General features: G+C 36.5%; 1 protein-coding gene and 1 pseudogene across 1 annotated transcript; both read left to right on the forward strand.

Annotated features, from left to right (window-relative positions):
- The first annotated feature begins 522 nt into the window (after window positions 1–522).
- Window positions 523–1,457, forward strand: LOC126076384 (olfactory receptor 6C2-like; annotated as a pseudogene).
- A 9,418-nt stretch (window positions 1,458–10,875) lies between these two features.
- LOC126075557 (olfactory receptor 6C2-like) lies at window positions 10,876–11,811 on the forward strand. Its single transcript, XM_049883398.1, has one exon. The coding sequence runs from the start codon at window positions 10,876–10,878 to the stop codon at window positions 11,809–11,811; it is 936 nt and encodes a 311-aa protein (XP_049739355.1).
- Window positions 11,812–19,767: the final 7,956 nt, after the last annotated feature.

The following is a 19,767-nucleotide window of genomic DNA, read 5'->3' on the forward strand; positions in this document are numbered from 1 at the left end:
ACTCAGGGACTGAGGGACTGCCTGAACAGCAGCTAACAATAGTAAGTCTAAGGAATCAAACAGTCAAGAAAGTAAGATTATATATATATATATATAAAGACAAGGAGGGAAGCTCGTATGTGGTTTCATAAGTAAGGTTCAGGATTTTTCATAGGAGAAAATAAACTTTTCCAAAAAATAAATAAGTAAAGCTGGAACACATACCCTGTGTTGTACTCAAGACTCTTTAGAGTGAGTTCAAATGATATATTACAACAAGATTCTTTTGGCAAGGACCAAATTGTCAGCAAAAAACATAGCATTAATGTGAATTTTTATTTAGCTTGGAGTTCAAATGACATTTTTGCTACCCATAAAATCATATCACATTAGCAAAAAAATCTAATCATATCTGTAGCATGATTTAAAAAATAATAGAAAGAGAGAAAAAAAAGTGATTAAGTTAGATTTCACAGTGATAAATAATCTATAAAATTATCTCTCTGAATTATTGGACATGCAGATTGGACAAACCTATCAGTGATGGAAAACTATACAATAACAACATTCATACTGCTTGGACTGACAGATGACCCTCAGCTGTAGGTACTGATTTTTATCTTTCTGTTTTTCACCTACATGTTGAGTATAACCAGAAACCTGACCATCAACACACTCACCTTTGTGGATGCCCAGCTTAAAACTCCCATGTGCTTTTTTTTACAAAACTTTTCCTTCTTAGAGATCTCATTCACCTCTGCTTGTATTCCTAGATATTTGTATAACATAGCAACAGGTGACAATGTCATACCTACAATGCCTGTGTCATCCAAGTGTTTTTTACTGACCTCTTTGCAGTAACAGAATTTTTCCTCCTGGCTGCCATGTCCTATGATCGCTATGTGGCCATCTGCAAACCCCTGCATTACAAAACCATTATGAGCAGCAGAGTCTGCAAGAAGCTCCTGCTTTGCTGTTGGTTAGCTGGATTGTTGATCATAATCTCGCCACTTAGTCTGGGACTAAATCTGAAATTCTGTGACTCAAATGTTGTTGATCATTTTCTCTGTGATGCTTTGCCCCTCCTGAAGATCTCATGTTCAGGCACATGGTTCATGGAGCAAACTATTATAATCTGTACTGTACTGACTCTCATCTTGACCCTCATGGGTGTAGTTCTGTCCTACACTTATATTATCAAGACAATTTTAGGGATCGTATCTAACCGGCAAAAGAGAAGGGCCTTTTCCACCTGTTCGTCACACCTGATTGTGGTTTCCATCACCTACGGCACATGCATGTTCATCTATATGAATCCTACAGCAAAGGAAGAAATGACCACTAATAAAGTGGTTTCACTACTCATTTCTCCTATTTCACCTATGTTAAATCCATTTATTTATACCCTGAGAAATAAGCAAGTGGAGAACGCTTTCAAGGACTCAATCAAAAGAACTGCATCATTCTTAAACGGGTAAAACTAAAATAGAAGTCAATAATAGTATTAAAATAAAAGGTGAATGGCTGATAAAACTTTCTATGGATGCTTGTAATTTTCTTTAACTGTAAGAAATTACATTTCAGTTATTGTATCTTTCTTGGGTGCTCTTTACATTTATTTCATTGCACTTTGATTAACTCATTCATTTCCTCTGCTTTTTACACAAATTTTTGTAGAGGATTTTACCTAAGTAAAGATAATGATAATATATTTCTCATGCAAACATTTTTGGATAAACATAACCTCATATAACTAAATATCATGGCATGATAAAAATTATTCTTTAGCCTTCCATAAAAGTGATAACAAAATACTGGTGTTACTATATGCAAATGTGGATAAATAATACAAAATTTCTAATAAGAATTAGAATTTTATGTTAAAATGCTGAGCAAGATGGATAAGGACTTGATGTAATAATACAATGAAAAATTTAGAAAAAAGATAATAACATTTCTAATACACAAGGAAAATAAATCAGAAACACACAAAAAAGGCTGGATAAAATTTCACAAATATTGTTTTGAATATATCCAAACCCATTGCCATCAAGTCAATTCCAACTCATAGTGACCCCATAGGACAGTGTAGATCTGCCCCATAGGGCTTCCGAGGAGCAGATGGTGGATTCAAACCGCCAACCTTTTGGTTAGCAGCCCAGCTCTTAACCACTGCCCCGCCATAGCTCCTTTGAATAGACAGCTGAAAGTAAATGTTCAAATGTGGTCAATGCAAGGTGTCAGATATTCAGATTAAACAGAGATATAGATAATAATCCAGTCTATGACCTGCAGATTCCCAGGAAAGCAAAGACTGGAGAATGGTGGAAGGGCAGGCTGTTAAATAATGGGTCCCAGTGGCTTGGGCTTAAATGTTCACATGGATATGGGTGATTAAGCTTCAGGTTCATGAGAGCACTTGAACCTGACAAAATAGCATAAAAAAGACGACTTTGAAAGTGTGAATAAAGGAAATAATTACTGACTGTCATGAAAAGATGACAATTTTGCTTAAGAAATTTTTCCATATCTTTTTGGGCTATGAGGCATAGATTAAAAATAAATGAATAACAAAAACGTTGGTAGTAAGTCGATTCTGACTCATGTTGTTGTTGTTGTTAGGTGCCATCAAGTCATCTCCGACTCGTAGTGACCCCATGCACAACAGAATGAAACACTGCCCATTCCTGCGCCATCCTCACAGGTGTTGCTACGCTTGAGCCCATTTTTGCAACCACTGTGTCAATCCATCTCTCTGAAGGTCTTGCTCTTTTTCCCTGACCCTCTATTTTACCAAGCATGATGTTCTTCTCCAGGGACTGATGCCTCCTGATATCATGCCCAAAGTCTGTGAGACATAGTCTCACCATCCTTGCTTCTAAGGAGCTCTGGTTGCACTTCTTCCGGGACAGATTTGTTCATTCCTTTGGCAGTCCACGGTATATTCAATTTTCTTTGCCAACATCACAATTCAAAGGTATCAATTCTTCTTTGGTGTTCCTTATTCATTGTCCAGGTTTCACATGCATAGGAGGCGATTGAAAACACCATGGCTTGGATCAGGCACACCTTTGTTTTCAAGGTTGACATCTTTGCTTTTCAACACACCTTAACGAGATTTTTTGCAGCCAATTTACCCAATGCAATGTGTCTTTTGATTTCTTGATTGCTGCTTCCATGGGTGCTGATTGTGGATCCAAGTAAAATGAAATACTTGACAATCTTTTCTCCGTTTATCATGATGTTGCTTATTGGTCCAGTTGTATTTTTTTTTTTCTTTATGTTGAGGTGCAGTCCATACTGAAGGCTGTGGTCTTTGATCTTCATCAGTAAGTGCTTCAAATCCTCTTCACTTTCAGTAAGCAAGGTTGTGTCACCTGCATAAAGCAGGATGTTAATGAGACTTCCTCCAATCCTGATGCCACATTCTTCATATCGTCCAGCTTTTCAGATTATTTGCTCTGCATACAGATTAAAATGTATGGTGAAAGGATACAACCCCGACACACATCTTTCCTGACTTTAAACCGTGCAGTATCCCCTTGTGTTCAAAAGACTGCCTCTTGATGCATGTACAGATTCCTCAGGAGCATAGTTTAATGTTTAGAATTTCTATTCTCTGAAATGTTATCCATAATTTGTTATGATCCACAAAGTCGAATGCCTCAGCTTAATCAATAAAACAAAGGTAAGGGTCTTTCAGATATTCTCTGCTTTCAGCCAGGATCCATCTGGCGTTAGCAATGATATCCCTGGTTCCCTGTCCTCTTCTAAATCTGACTTGAATTTTTGGCAGTTTCCTGTTGATATACTGCTGCAGCCACTTTTGAACGACTTTGAGCAAAACTTTGCTGGCATGTGATATTAATTATACTGTTTGATAATTTCCACATTCAGTTGGATAACTTTTGGGGGGGGGGGAATAGGTATAATTATAGATCTCTTCCAGTCCGTTGGCCAGGTAACTGTCTTCCAAATTTCTTGGCATAAACAAGTAAGCACTTCCAGCACTGTATCCATTAATTGAAACATCTCAAATGGTATTCCATCAATTACTGGAGCCTTGATTTTTCCCAATGTCTTCAGTGGAGCTTGGATTTCTTCCTTCAATACCATCAATTCCTGATCATACGTTACCTCCTGAAATGTTTGAACGTTGACCAGTTTCATCTTCTTTGGATCCTTTCTGCGTCATTTAATATTTTCCCAGTAGAATCCTTCAGTATTGCAAATCGAGGCTTGAATTTTTTCTTCAGTTCTTTCAGCTTGAGAAATGCTGAGCGTATTCTTCCCTTTTAGTTTTCTATCTCCAGCTCTTGCACGTTATCGTAATAATTTATTTTGTTTTTCTGAGCCACCCTTTGGAATCTTCTGTTCAATTCTTACTTCATCATTTTTTCCTTTTGCTTTGGCTACTCGACTTTTCAAGAACAAGTTACAGAGTATCTGACATCCATTTAAGTCTTTTCTTTCTCTCCCGTCTTTTTTAATGACCTCTTGCTTTCTTCATGTATGATGTCATTCCACAACTCATCTGGTTTTCGGTCACTAGTGTTCAATGCATCAAATCTCTTCTTGAGAACGTCTCTAAATTTAGGTGGGATATACTGAAGTTCGTACTTTGGCTCTTGTGGACTTGCGCTGACTTCCTTCAGTTTCGACTTCAACTTGCATATGAGTAATAGACGATCTGGTCTGCAGTTGGCCCCTGGGCTTGTTCTCACTGATGATACTGAGTTTTCCATCTTCTCTTTCCACAGATATAGTTGATTTATTCCTGTGTATTCCATCTAGTAAAGTCCATGTGTACAGTTGCTATTAATGTTGGTGAAAAAAAGGTATTTGAAATGAGGAAGTCCTTGGTCTTGCAAAATTCAATCATGTGATCTCAGACATCATCCTATCACCAAGGCCATATTTTCCAACTACCCATCTTCTTCTTTGTTCCCAACTTCCGCATTTCAATCACCAGTAATTATCATACTGATTGCACATTTGATCAATTTTAGACTGCAGAAGTTGGTAAAAATATTCAATTCTTTCATCTTTGGCTTTAGTGGTTGCTGTGTAAATTTGAATAATAGTCATATTAACTGGTCTTCCTTGTAGGTGCATCAATATTATCCTGTCACTGATAGCTTTGTACTGCAGGGTACCCAATAGATCTTGCTATTCCTCTTCAAACTGCCATTCCTGGCATAGGAGACTATATGATTGTCTAATTCAAAATGACTAATACCAGTCCATTTCAGCTCACTAATGCCAAGGATATCGATCTTTATGTGTTCCATTTCATTTTTGATGATTTCCAATTTTCCTAGATTCAGACTTTGTATATTCCAGGCTCCGGTTTTTAATGGATAATTGCAGCTGTTTCTTCTCATTCTGAGTTGGGCCACATCAGCAAAAGAAGGTCCCAAAAGCTTGACTCCATCCGCATCATTAAGGTAAACTCTATTTTGCAGTAGCAGTTCTTCCCCAGTCATCTTTTGAGTGCCTTCCAACCTGAGGGGCTCATCTTCTGGCACTACATCAGACAATGTTCTGCAGCTATTCATAAAGTTTTACTAACTAATTCTTTTCAGAAGTAGACCATCCGGTCTTTCTTCCTAGACTGTCTTAGTCTGGACGCTCAGCTGAAACCTGTCCACCATGGGTAACCTTGCTGGTATTTGAATACTGGTGGCATAGCTTCCAGCATCATAGCAACACACCAGCGCTCACAGTATGACAGACTGAGAGACTTGTGGAGGTCCAACTCACAGAGATCCTATAAGATAGGGTAGGACTGCCCATAAAAAAAGTATTTCCAAATCCTTATGGAAGCTGACTTCCACATCTTTCTCCAGCAAGGTGGCTGGTGGGCTCTAACCACAGATTTTTTTGGGGTTAGCAGCCCCCTCACTTAGCCACAGGGACACCAGGGCTCCTTGAGCTATGAATAATGGGGTATCAGGTCTCTTTTTTTCCCCTACATCTTTCTAAAGGAGACTAAACAGTCCAAATTCTACTAAAAAAAAAAAAAATCACACCCATTGCAGACATGTAGAGTCTATAGTGATTATTGGACAGAGCAGAGCTGCCCCATAGGGTTTCCAAAGTTGTAAATCTATGGAAGCTGACTCCCACATCTTTCTAACCACCAAACTTTCACTTTTCAGTCTAGGCTAAAACACTGTGCCACCATGGTTCCTTTCTATAAAAATAATTATTAATAATAGATATAAATATTTAAACAGTGAATCCAAATATAACACTTTGAAAATTAAATACACATATGATGAAATATAGACATATCATAACAATTCACATAAATTTTAAAAAGTTATACTCAGAAAAAATTAAAGAATTCCACATCCTTAAATATATTTACTATTAAAAAAATAAACAGGACAAAAAATAAAGCAACTCACACACATTATAAGAAATTTTAAATGCATAAAATTAATCCAAAGTAAATAGAAAATGGGTCTAAGGATAAAAAATTAAATTATTAAAAAGGCTAAACAAATACAAAACTGATTCTTCCAAAAATTCAGGAAAACTGATAACTTTCTAAGAAACAGGAATAAAGACAAAACAGAGAGAGAAATACATGTAAGACAGAGTAAGAAAAAAAGATATAAGTACTAATGTATAAAATTAGTTTATGGGTAAATTTTCTGCAAGTTTACAGAAAGAAATAAAAGTAAAAATGCAGAGCCAATAAACACTTTTTTAGAAAAACAGAATTTAACAAATTTAAACCAAGATGTGCAAAATTTAAATATGTCAATTGCCATACAACATTTGAAAGGGCAAATAAAGATTTGCTATTAATGAGGTAAAGAACTCTGTTGTTTTACCATTAATTCTACCTTGACCATGTTAAAAAAAAAAAAGACAAACTCATTATGAATTCAACTATCCAAGCAATAAAAAATTCTCCTTAATTAATTTTATGAACTCATCTTGTAATAATTTTACCATAATCTGAATCTTACTGTTTAATAAAAAATTCTCTGATGAATATACATACAATATTTCAAATAAAACACAACAAAATAGAAATAAAATAATATAATATGATAAACCAGGATCTATCAAATAATACAAGGTTGAAGAGAGATAGGTAGATGATAGAGACAGAGAAGTGTGTGTATGAAATATACAAAGTATGAACTCTGACTACAATATAACTAAAATAGAAGACAGTAACAGAAAGACATCAGGAAAATCTTTCAATACAAAGAAAGTAATTAACACAAATGTAAATAAAACATGAGTCAAGAGAGAAATCAAAAGATTTGGTAAAAGTATTTTGAAACGCATGAGAATTAAAACATAACATCAAAATTTGCTGAATGCGGCTAAAGTAGATTATAGAGGGAATCTGTAGTACTAGATGCCAACATGAAAAAAAGAAGTCTGTAATAATTTTCTCAATTTTCCCCTTAAAAATAGAAAAAGAGAAAAATTGACATTAAACAGCAGAAAAAAAAAAAGAAATCATTATAGAAATCAATTGAAGTAAAGAGGAAAACAATAGATAAAAGCTGCTTAAAGAAAATTGAGAAAGAAAAGTGAGAGAAAACACAAATCACCAATATGAGGAATGAGAGAAATGATATCGCTATAGAGTTTACTGATGTTAAAGTAATAATAAGGGAGTATTTTTAAAAATGTATAACGATAAACTGAAAACCTAGATAAAATGGAAAAATTCTATAAAACACTTTGCACCAATGAAGGCAATTAAATAGCAGGGCTACCATCTGTCATAGGGCTATCATCTAGCTATACATTTTAATCCCAAGCATATGTTATTATGTTTATTTAAAAATTTAACTAACTTTTTAAGAGATTTCAATAATACAAAATATTTTATAGTTACCCACTTACGGCTTCCATATGGCCCAGCCATTCTACTCCTACAAATTTACCCAATAGAAATGAAAGCACACGTTCTTAAAGAAGTATGCATAAATGTTCATAACACCTTTATTTGAAATTACTTTAAAAAGGTGACAAATATCTGTCGACAGGTGGATAAACAAATTTTTTCATAGCCACAAAATGGAATTTTCCTTAGAAATAAAAAGGAATGAATTATAAATACATGCAATACCATGAGTAAATCTCAAAAAAAAAAAAAAATGCTGAATAAAATAAGCCAGATCAAAAAAAAAAAAAGAGTACATACTGTCTGATTCCATTTATATAAAATTCTAGAAAACACATACTCATCTACAGCGGGAAAAAAACCCAGATCAGTCAGTCATTGGAGATGAATGGCAGCAGTAGGCGGGTAGGCAGGAGGAAGGGATTAAGGAAAGCTTTGGAAATTATGGATATGTTCACTATGGCAATTATGGTGGTACTTTCCAGGAATATGTATATGTCAAAACATCATATTGTATACTTCATATCAGTTTATTTTATGGCAGTTACCATATTTTTATGCAAATAATGCACGGGCTCTATGTTTGTTTTCCAACCATGCTCTTCCCCCAACAAGGTACATTTGCAAGTTCACTACGCTGATATTTCATTTACAGCTACATGTATTATCCTCCTTTCTTCAAGGACACAGTCCCTCTGAAGCCTGTGTTACTTTTTTTTTTTTTGCCAAATTTTATAATCAGAAAATTCATTGACTCTTGAAAGTAGGTCACGTAGGACCCTTTGTTTTTTTACTTAATGGCATTTTCAGCAAATTAAAAAAAAAAAAAGCCACAGTTGATATTGTAAGGTTACATCTCTTTGTCTTGATGATTTAGAATATCTTCTCTTCCACGAGCAGACAGAGTTTCTGATATTCCCCAACGTTAGAGATAAATTATTTTCTTTTCAATGATGGCAATAGTGAGAATATATTTGGGGGCCGATAATAGCAATAAGGCCATTGTAAGAATGCCTGCCCAATTTGTTGGGATGGAAATTGCTGGGAGTGCTATACATTGCTGAACGTCCTAATGAATGTAAAGATACAAATGTCTTTATAAAAATATTGCTTTCCACATTGCAGTTTGAGTATTACTGTGTTTAAAGAACCAACAGAAACTCGATTTACTAAACACAAAAGTAAGTATAATAAAGTTTGTCTCTTTGATTGTAACCCCCTTTGTAGGATCTAGGTTATATTTTCCTCTATAAAATATAACAGGTTTCAAGGATAATTTATATATTTTCTAATATATCCAAGTATATTTCTGAGATGTTATTTTTAGAATAAATTTCTCTTGTGTAGATAAATGTTAGTGTCTGCAGGTTTATAATGCATTAAATACGTAAATAAATTTTCATCTAACTTAATATAAAAAATATTAAGGGCAAATTTGGTCACAATTCAACTTCCAATTAAAAACAGTAAAGTATATTTATATGTAGAGAAACATATGAACAAGTGGCAACATCTCGTTAAAGAACCCTGTGTTCATTTTGAACATTTGCTTGAAAGATAGAATAAGCAATTACTCAGTTACACTTTAGAATAAATCTGTTTATTAACTTCCACTACATAATAAGTTATAATATCTTAGAGAAAAAAGAGGATTGAACAATGCTTAAAGTTTAAAGGGCTTCATAAGGTTTCATAGTAATGCACTGACTACCTGACAGATCAGGAAAAAAAGACAGAAGAAAGGTAGACAGGCTGCAAATAATATAGCTCTTCTATAGTTCAATTGATATCAATCATTGATAGTTGTTAAACGAGAGGTAAGTTGAAGTTTATAACTTTCAGGTAAACCATGAGCCTTCATCAGTGCTTCTTCCCAGTCTTGGTAGCTGTGAGCTGGGTGAATAAAACCAAGAAAAATCAAACCCAGTGCCGTCGAGTCGATTCTGACTCATAGCGACCGTATATACAATCATTATCTTGAAGTTCTCTTATATCAGTGAAAAGAGAAACTTTTCCTTTTGGATGCCCAGTTTGTTTTTCGAGCAGTCTCACTTTATTGTATAACTTACTGTGCTTTCTTACCGAGGCAGGGGCAGAGTTGGCTTTGACTATTCACCCAGCTACTGACAGTAAGTTAAACAATAAAGTGAGACTGCTCATAAAACAAGCTGGGCACCCAAAGGGAAAAGTTTCTCTTTTCATTGATGTAAGAGAACTTCAGAAAAAAAATTGTTTTTAAGAGAACTTCAAGATATTGATTGCATATTGAAAACATTCGAGTCTCTACCAGTGTAATTAATGATTAAAGCCTGAAAAAATTCTGTAGAGCAGCTTATCACAAACTCAGAATCTGAAGGTTCTTGTCTTCTGGATTCAATACTCCATTTATTATTAGTAAATACCAACAATGGACATAAAACAATTCATTTGACTGGAAGATCAGGGAGGGAAGAGAAGGCAGTTATCACTTATGTCAGCAGTAAATGTAAAGAAGAGTCAGTAAAGTAAATGTGTGCTCAAAGTCAGAAAAATGTGGATTGTGTAGAGAACCAAGAGTTGTTTATAAGAATAAGACACATTTGTCCTAAAAGCAAACTAACAGACAAAAAACTTGGTTTGGAACAAAGACCTCAAGCTCTCCTCTAGAATCTGTACAGGGAGACCAAATTAAGTATTATGTATTAGCATTGTTTAAAGAAAGAAAACGAAAGACCCACTGTCAAGAAAAGACATAAAAGCAATGGTGAAATTTCTTGATTTAGTTGGTGAGTAGGGAAGAATATTTGAGAGACAAAGGACAATATTGCTACCCATAAAATTACACTTCTTCAGCAATCTATTTTGGTCACATGAGAAAATCCTAAGCAGAGGATGGAAGTAAAAACATAAAGAAAAAAAAAAAGTCTACTAAAGAAAAAAGCCAAATACGTTGAACTTTTTGAAAATTTAAAACAATCTATAAGAAACATTTTCTGAATACCACATACAGGTTGGAGAGAAGTCAGGAGTCAGTGATGAGAAACGGCACAGTAACATCATTCATTCTGCTGGGACTGACCGATGACCCTCAGCTGCAGGTTCTGATTTTTATCTTTCTCTTTCTCACCTACATGTTGAGTGTAACTGGGAACCTGACCATCATCACCCTCACCTTTGTGGATTCCCACTTGAAAACACCTACGCACTTTTTCTTAAAGAATTTTTCTTTCTTAGAGACCTCATTCACCTCTGCCTGCATCCCCAGATACCTGTATAACATAGCAACAGGTAACAAGGTCATTACCTATAATGCCTGTATGATCCAAGTGTTTTTTACTGACCTCTGTGGAGTAACAGAATTTTTCCTCCTGGCTGCCACGTCCTATGACCGCTATGTGGCCATCTGCAAACCTTTGCATTACATGACCATAATGAGTAGCAGAACCTGCAGGATTCTCATTATCTGTTGTTGGATGGCTGGTTTCTGTGTAATAATCCCACCACTAAGCCTGGGTTTAAATCTGGAATTTTGTGACTCTAACGTGCTTGACCATTTTGCCTGTGATGCATATCCCATCATGAAAATCTCATGCTCGGACACATGGATTATAGAACAGGCAGTTATCATCTGTGCTGTGCTGACCCTAAATATGACTCTTACTTGTGTAGTTCTGTCATACGGTAGTATCATCAGGACAATATTTAGATTCTCCTCTGTCCAACAAAGGAAAAAGGCCTTTTCAACTTGTTCTTCCCACACGATTGTGGTTTCCATCACCTATGGCACGTGCTTTTTCATCTATATGAATCCTACAGCAAAGGAAGAAGTGACCATTAATAAAGTGGTTTCACTGCTCATTTCTTCTGTTTCTCCTACATTGAACCCATTTATTTATACTCTGAGGAACAATCAAGTTAAGAAAGTCTTCAGGAACTCGATGAAAAGACTTGCATTGCTCTCAAATAAGTAAAAGAAAAAAATATTTAAAAAAAATAAAAATAAAAGACATACGGCCTCAGGTATTTTGTCTTTATTTATTTTCAATCATCTAAGCTAGGAGCCCTGGTGGTGTGGTGGTTAAGAGCTAGGGTGCTAACCAAAAGGTCAGCAGTTCAAATCCACCAGCCACTCTTTGGAAACTCTATGGGACAGTTCTACCCTGTCCTATAGGGTTGCTATGAGTCAGAGTTGGCTCAACGGCAATGGGTTTGTGTTTTTTTATATTTCAGCTCTTGGCACAGCGGTTAAAGCATTCATCTGCTAACCAAAAGCTCAGCGATTCAAACCTACCATCCGCTGCGTGAGAGAAAGATGTGGGAATCTGTTTCTGCGAAGATTTACAGGCTTGGAATCCTATAGGGGCAGTTCTACTCTGTCCTATAGGATTGCTATGAGTCAGAGTTGATTCAATGGCAGGTTTTTTTTTTTTTTTTTTTAAATACTTTAGTTACATTTTTTTCTCAATCCTTTTTTAAAATAGCTTCCATGAACTCTGCTCAAGCCTTTCTTTCATCTTCATTTTTCAGTCCAATATCTGATTGATTATGTTTTGCATCTTCTTAAGAGAACATATAAGTAGATTTCCCCAAAATTTATTTGAAATGAAAACAACTTCATAATATTAAGTTATGAGACATAACAAAAGCCATTACTCTAGTCTGGTCAATATAGTGTAAAATCCATTGTAATTCTACTTAAATACACACAACAATGATATCTAAACACCTGAAATAAGAATAAGGATGAAAAATGGCATAATGGAAAAATACAAACAACAGTTTAGGAAAAAAATAATAGCACTTTCAATATTGATAAAATAGAGTTTTAAAATGACATGGAAAGATCACTCTCACGAACATAAAAATGCTGAATAAATTTTAGTAAATATTATTATGAATCTATTGATAAAAGCATTGCAAAGTTGCAAGTAAAAGGTGTCAGAAATAAATATACAAATAAAAGTAGAGAAATAATCTGTAAATTGACTGGTAGGTGCTCAGGAGAGCTTAGACTGGAGGATGAGAGCAGGGGGTTGCATTACAGATCCCAGGGATTTCAGTTTAAAGTCTCAGGATCAATGTGGTGAGAGCACTTGAAATGCCACAATAGCAGAAAGTCCAAAACCAAAAACCAAACCCATTGCCCTGGTCAGTGGCATCACTAGGGTTAGTGTCATTGAGTTTAGTAACTCACGGGATCACCCCACTCCATGGACCTCCTCCCGTACCAGAGTATACAGAATCCTTGGTAATGTTTTTTTTGTACTGTTACTTGTAAATCATAATTCCCATATATTTTTCCTTCTTTTCCTTTAATTACTACTTCATTCTTAAAAAAGTTATTGGTATAGGTTCACAAATACTAATTACCACTATTTTGTAGCTAAAACATCAGAACATTTAACAAAATCAGCAACCATAAAAACACCGGCAACAATGGAAACAACAGCTCATGCTTGTAGCACATGTGGAAGAAACTACAATATTCAAAACATCATTGTAATTAGGTAAAATGATAGCTCTGACTGGAGGGCATTAGAAGGTTCGAAAAGTAAATTAGCATAGAGTTTTAGCCTTGTGGATATATTGATATATGTAAGGTGGGCTTACGAAAAATGTTTTTGTTGTTATGACTATCTAAAGGACTGTTTTTATAAAAAAATAATAAATTTCTGCTGAAAAACTGCACAAAAGTTTTGTAGATGGTAGTTTTGGTGTCACCCTCTCTGACAGTGTTACCCGGAGTGGGCCGACCCTCTCGCCCTCTGCTAGTAACACAACTAGGTATATAGTTGATTCCGACTCTTAGGAAACCTATAGGACAGAGTAGTACTGCCCCATAGGGATTCTAGGGAGGAGTCCTGTGGCTCAGTGGTTAAGAGCCTGGGTGCTAACCAAGAGGTCAGCAGTTCCAGTCCATCAGCAGCTCTTTGGAAACACTATGTGGGCAGATCTACTCTGTCCTGTAGGGTCGCTATGAGTCAAAATTGAATCATCAGCAATGGGCTTGGTTTGGTTTTGGTTTAGTCTTTATGGAAGCAGATTAACACATCTTTCTTCTGTGGAATGGCTGGTGGGTTCAAATTACTGAACTTTCAGTTAGCATGTGAGCCTTAACCACCGCACCACCAGGGCTCCTCAGCAAAAACTACCAAGTTGTTGCACTCTTAATGAAAGTTTGATTAAAGAATCATGCCCAATTTCACAGAAAGATAATAAATTTTTTTTCTGAAAAAATACTGTCTATTACTTTTTTTTTATTACTTTTATGGCTATGAATCACAGGAAAGATATTCTCAAGTGTACTTGATACCTGTGCCTACATCTAAAAGAGTGGAAAAATGTTTAAACGCTTGGTCGTTAACTCAAAGGTCGACAATTCAAACCCACCAGCTGCTTCACGGGAGAAAGAAGTGGCAATCTACTTCCATAAAGATTACGGCCTTAGAAGTCTTATGGTGCAGTTCTACTCTGTCCTGTACGGTCACTATGAGTTGGAATCAACTCAGAGACTATGAGTTTGGATTGGTTTTCATTGCCTGTTGTTGTTGTTCTTAGGTGCTGTCGAGTCAGTTCCAACTCATAGTGACCCTATGCACAACAGAACGAAACACTGCCCGGTCCTTAGCCATCCTTACAATCGTTGTTATGCTTGAGCTTATTGTTGCAGCCACTGTGTCAATCCACCTCATTCAGGGTCTTCCTCTTTTCCATTGACCCTGTACTCTTCCAAGCATGATGTCCTCCTCCAGGGACTGATCCTTCCTGACAACATGTCCAAAGTATGTAAGACGCAGTCTCGTCATCCTTGCCTCTAAGGAGCATTCCGGCCGCACTTCTTCCAAGACAGATTTGTTCGTTCTTTTGGCAGTCCATGGTATATTCAATATTCTTCACCAACACCACAATTCAAAGGTGTCAATTCTTCCCTGGTCTTCCTTATTCATCATTGTCCAGCTTTAACATGCATATGATGTGATTGAAAAGGAATTCTGCTATCTTCATTGTACCCATTATTTACAAAAATGTAAACTAGAATAAAAGAGAGGAACTTACGCTTATCTTAATAAATGTGAAAGAAAATAAAATGAAGAGTAAGTGAGAAATGTAACTTACTAAATGCAGAAAATGAAACCAATAAGCTTAAGAAATTCAAAACCAGTTCTTTGAAAAGCTCAGTATCATATATAAATCCTACCCCAATGAATGTGAATGAAAACAAAACTGAAATATTTAATATTTCATTGGACAATCTTGGAAATTCAATGAAATAAGACAACAAAATAATCAGAATAAATATGCAAAATGATACATGAAACCACTGCATTTCAGTGACCATAAAATTTCATTTTACTTTCTTGAAGTGAAGATATGTGACCAATGGAGAACATCTGACATCACAGTTTAATTGACAACATTTTCTCTCCATCAGTGGTACATAATATAATGGCATATGGTACAATTGATGGTGTCTTAAAATTGATTAATTGTGGCATATCCTTACTTCCCTAATATCCAGAAAACTCAAGAAACTCCAATAGGAAGCTGGTAGAATAAGAGAATTTGGTACTCTGGTTGAACAAATGGAAAGTATTGAGCAATCAATAGACTGTTCATCATAGCAACAAGCACCTAGAAATCAATGAGCAAATATTATCTCTATTCTTAATATTCGCAAGCATTTAATTGCCAAGACAATAAATTAAACATAAAAATACAGGGCACATTAAAAAAAAAAACAACTGTAAAATATTTTAAAAGAATACAAAATATAATTTGTACAAAGGAAAGACAATTCATATTTTTAAATGAGAATTTTTAATATAAGCAATGGTGCAGTGATTAAAGCACTTGATTGCTAACCAAAAAATCAGGGGTTCAAACCCACCAGCCATGCTGTGGGAGAAAGATGTGGCAGTCAGCTTCCATAAAACTTATAGCAGAGGAAACCCTACTAGGGTAGTTCTACTCTGTCCTGTAGGGTAGCTTTGAGTCGAAATCAACTTGATGGCAGTGGTTTGGCTTGGTTTTGGATGTTTGTGTGTGTGTAGATGAATTTGGAACCCTGGTGGCACAGTGGTTAATAGTTCAGCTGCTAATGAGGGATAACATTGCTAAGTCAGATGGATCCTGACTGAAAGCAGAGCATACCAGAAAGTTGTTTATTCACAATGTGTTTTATTCACAACGCAAAGGCCTTGAACTGTATGTATGGATCATAACAAATTATAGATAACATTGCAAAGAATGGAATTCCAGGATACTTAATTGTTCTCATGAGGAACCTGTACATAGATCAAGAGGCAGTTGTTCGAAGAGAACAAGAGGATACTTTGTGGTTCAAAGTCAGCAAAGGTGTGCATCAGGGTTGTGTCTTTCACCATACCTATACAATCTGCAGGCTGACCAAATAATCTGAAAAGCTGGACTATATGAAGAAAATAGGGCATCAGGATTGGAGGAAGACTCGTTAACAAACTGCCTTATGCAGATGACACAGCCTTGCTTTCTGAATACAAAGAGGACATGAAGCACTTACTGATGAAGATCAAAGACCATGACCTTCAGCAGGGATTAAATCTCAGCATAAAGAAAAGTCCTCACAACTGGGTCAATAAGCAAGATTATGATAAATGGAGAAAAGATTGAAATTGTCAAGGATTTCTTTTCACTTGGATCCACAATGAACACCCATGGAAGCAGCAGTAAAGAAATCAAATGATATATTGCATTGGAAAAATCTGCTGCAAAAGCCCTCTTTACAGTGCTGAAGGGCAAAGATATCACCTTGAAGACTAACATAAGCCTGACGCAAGCCATACTGTTTTCAATTGTTTCACGTTCATGTGAAAGCTGGACAATGAGTAAGGAAGACTGAAGAAGAATTGACACCTTTGAATTGTAAGGTTGACGAATAATATTGACTGTATCATGGACTGCCAAAAGAATGAATAAATCTATCTTGGAAGAAGTACAGCCAGAATGCTTTTTAAAAGCAAGGATGCTGAGACTATGTCTCACATAATTTGGATATGTTATCAGAAGGGATCAGTCCCTGAAGGACTTCATGCTTGGTAAAGTAGAGAGTCAGCAAAAAAAGGGAAGACTCTCAAAGAGATGGATTCACACAGTGGCTGCAACAATAGGCTCAAGCATAACAATGATTGTGAGGATGGAGCAGGACCAGGCAGTGTTTCATTCTGTTTTTCATAGTGTCATTATGATTCAACAGCACCTAGCAACAAGAGCAAGGACTTATTTATTGCAAATACCATTTCTAATCAACATAAACATTGATTATACATGTGGACCTCACCGGATGGAAAACAAAGGAACCAAATTGACTACGTCTGTGGAAAAAGATGATGGAAAACCTCAATATCAAGGCCAGGGTCAACTGTGAAACAGACCATCAATTGCTCAGAAGCAAGTTCAAGTTTAAGCTAAAGAAAATTATAACAAATCCACAAGATCAAAAACACAAACTTTAGTATATTCCACCTGAATTTGGAGACCATCTGAAGAACAGATTTGACACTTCAAAAACTAATGCTGAAGACCAGTTTTTTTTCTTGGGGGGGGGGGGAGCTAAGATGGCGTCATAGACAGATGCTTCTGACGAGCCCTCTTTTAAACAAAGACCCAAAAAAACAAGTGAAACAAATATATTTATGACAAGCTAGGAGCCCTGAGCATCAAATGCAAGCTTAGAGAATGAACACAGGGGCAGGCGGAGGAAGAGACGGTACAGAAGGAGTTACCTAAATTGCAGAGAGCCCTCAGGCACCATTCCCAGAGTGGCAGCGGTGGGCTGGTACTAGTGTTCGGCTGAACTTTCCTCAGAGAGAAGCAGCCAGCCACACAGCCTACTCACATTTTTGAAACCAGAGAATAACAGTGCTCTCAGCAAAAGTTAAGCACTTGCACATATTTTACTGCACCCCACCCCCACCCCCAGGCCAGCTTCAGTGGCTGAATTCTCTGGGCACGAGATAGGCAGAGTTGAGCACCTAGAGCCATCCTCCTGCACTTGGAGAAGGAAAATATTTGCAATTGGGGGAAAAGAAAATTTGCCAGCTCCACTACCTGGGTGAGCTCAGGACAGAAGCAGCTCCTGTCCAGGCATAAACAGTTCATGGACTTTGAGCACCTTTCCCCTCTGCAAGGTCCTGTGTGGGCCTATTTCAGGAGAATAGGCCCTTGTTGGCAGACTCCAGCTTTTTCAGTTGTACGGTGGAGTGGTGGGTGTTTCATGTTTGACATTGCTTTGCCTATTAAACAAGGTCCTCACCTACCCACATCAGGAGCCAAAGGACTGGTGGCTTCACTCAGGTCACCCAGCCACCCATGACAGGGGTTCAAGGGTAACTGGTACCTCCCAGTCCTTACAACCAAAAACTTTGGGTGCCCATGATCCATCTGCAGAACCCACCCACCTGCATGCTCTAGGGAATAGGGATGTGCTTTCCTCAGAGACACTTGGGGGTCAGTTCTCAGCCCCCTGCATTGTTCAGAGCATGACCCTTTGCTGCAGTCAGATACCAGTACATACACCAATCACCTCTGCCCCTCTAAGACTTTAGGACAGAGCCTGCACCACACACTTGATGATCAGTTACCTGGACACCTGAGCTGAATTCATACAAGAAAACTGAATGGACTCCTAGACTGATATACCTGATAACAGCTCCAGCCATCTGGGGATGGGACGTCAGAACTCCAAAGGCAAAAATAATTGAGCTAGATCACTCAAGCAACCTATCTGGGCATATCAAAACAAAACAAAGCAAGAAGTTACTCCACAGTAGGCAAGCATAAACTAATAAAATAACTCATAGATGATTCAGAGACAACACTCAATGTCAAGCTAAATAAAGAAAAAGACCATGATCAGCTCAACAAGCTTTCGAAACAAAGAATCAAGGGAACTTCTAGGTGAAAGTGCATTCCTGGAATTAACAGAGGCAGAACACAAAACATTAAAATTCAGAACCATTCAAGACATCAGGGAAGAAATGAGGCAATACACAGAACAAGCCAAGGAACACACAGATAAAGCAACTGAAGAAATTAGAAAGACTATTCAGGAACATAATGAAAAGTTTAATAAGCTGGAAAAATCCATAGGCAGACAACAATCAGAAATTCAGGAGATTAACAATAAAATTACAGAATTAGACAACTCAACAGAAAGTCAGAGGAGCAGAATTGAGCAAGTAGAAGCCAGAATTTCTGAACTTGAAGATAAATCACTTGGCACTAATATATTTGAAGAAAAATCAGATCAAAGAATTTTTAAAAAATGAAGAAACCTTAAGAATCATGTGAGACTCCATCAAGAGAAATAACCTATGAGTGATTAGAGTACCAGAACAGGGAGGGATAACAGAAAATACAGAGAGAATTGTTGAAAATTTGTTGGCAGAAAACTTCCCTGATAACATGAAAGATGAGAAGATATATCCAAGATGGTCATCAAACTCCACATAAGGTAGATGTTAAAGGAGTCACCAAGATATATTATAATCAAATTTGCCAAATCCAACGGTAAAGAGAGAATTTTGAGAATAGCTAAGGATAAACAAAAAGTCACCTACAAAGGAGAGCCAATAAGAATAAACTCAGACTACTCAGCAGAAACCATGCAGACAACAAGGCAATGGGATGACTTATTTTAAAAAATTGAAGGAAAAAAATTGCCAGCCAAGAATCATGTATCCAGCAAAACTGTCTCTTAAATATGAAGCTGAAATTAGTACATTTCCAGATAAACAGAAGTTTAGGGAATTCATAAACACCAAACCAACTACAAAAAATACTAAAGGGAGTTCTTTGGTTAGGAAATCAATAATATCAGGTATCAACCCAAGACTACAATCCTGGGTAGAGCAATCAGAAGTCAACCCAGACAGGGAAATCAAAAAAAC

The sequence above is a fragment of the Elephas maximus genome, chromosome 4 (genome assembly GCF_024166365.1).
Source record: "Elephas maximus indicus isolate mEleMax1 chromosome 4, mEleMax1 primary haplotype, whole genome shotgun sequence".
NCBI classification, from domain to species: Eukaryota; Metazoa; Chordata; class Mammalia; order Proboscidea; family Elephantidae; genus Elephas; species Elephas maximus.

What these genes read in the sequence shown, in the direction of transcription:
- LOC126075557 (XM_049883398.1), top strand. Translation starts at nt 10,876, where the DNA reads ATGAGAAACGGCACAGTAACATCATTCATTCTGCTGGGACTGACCGAT.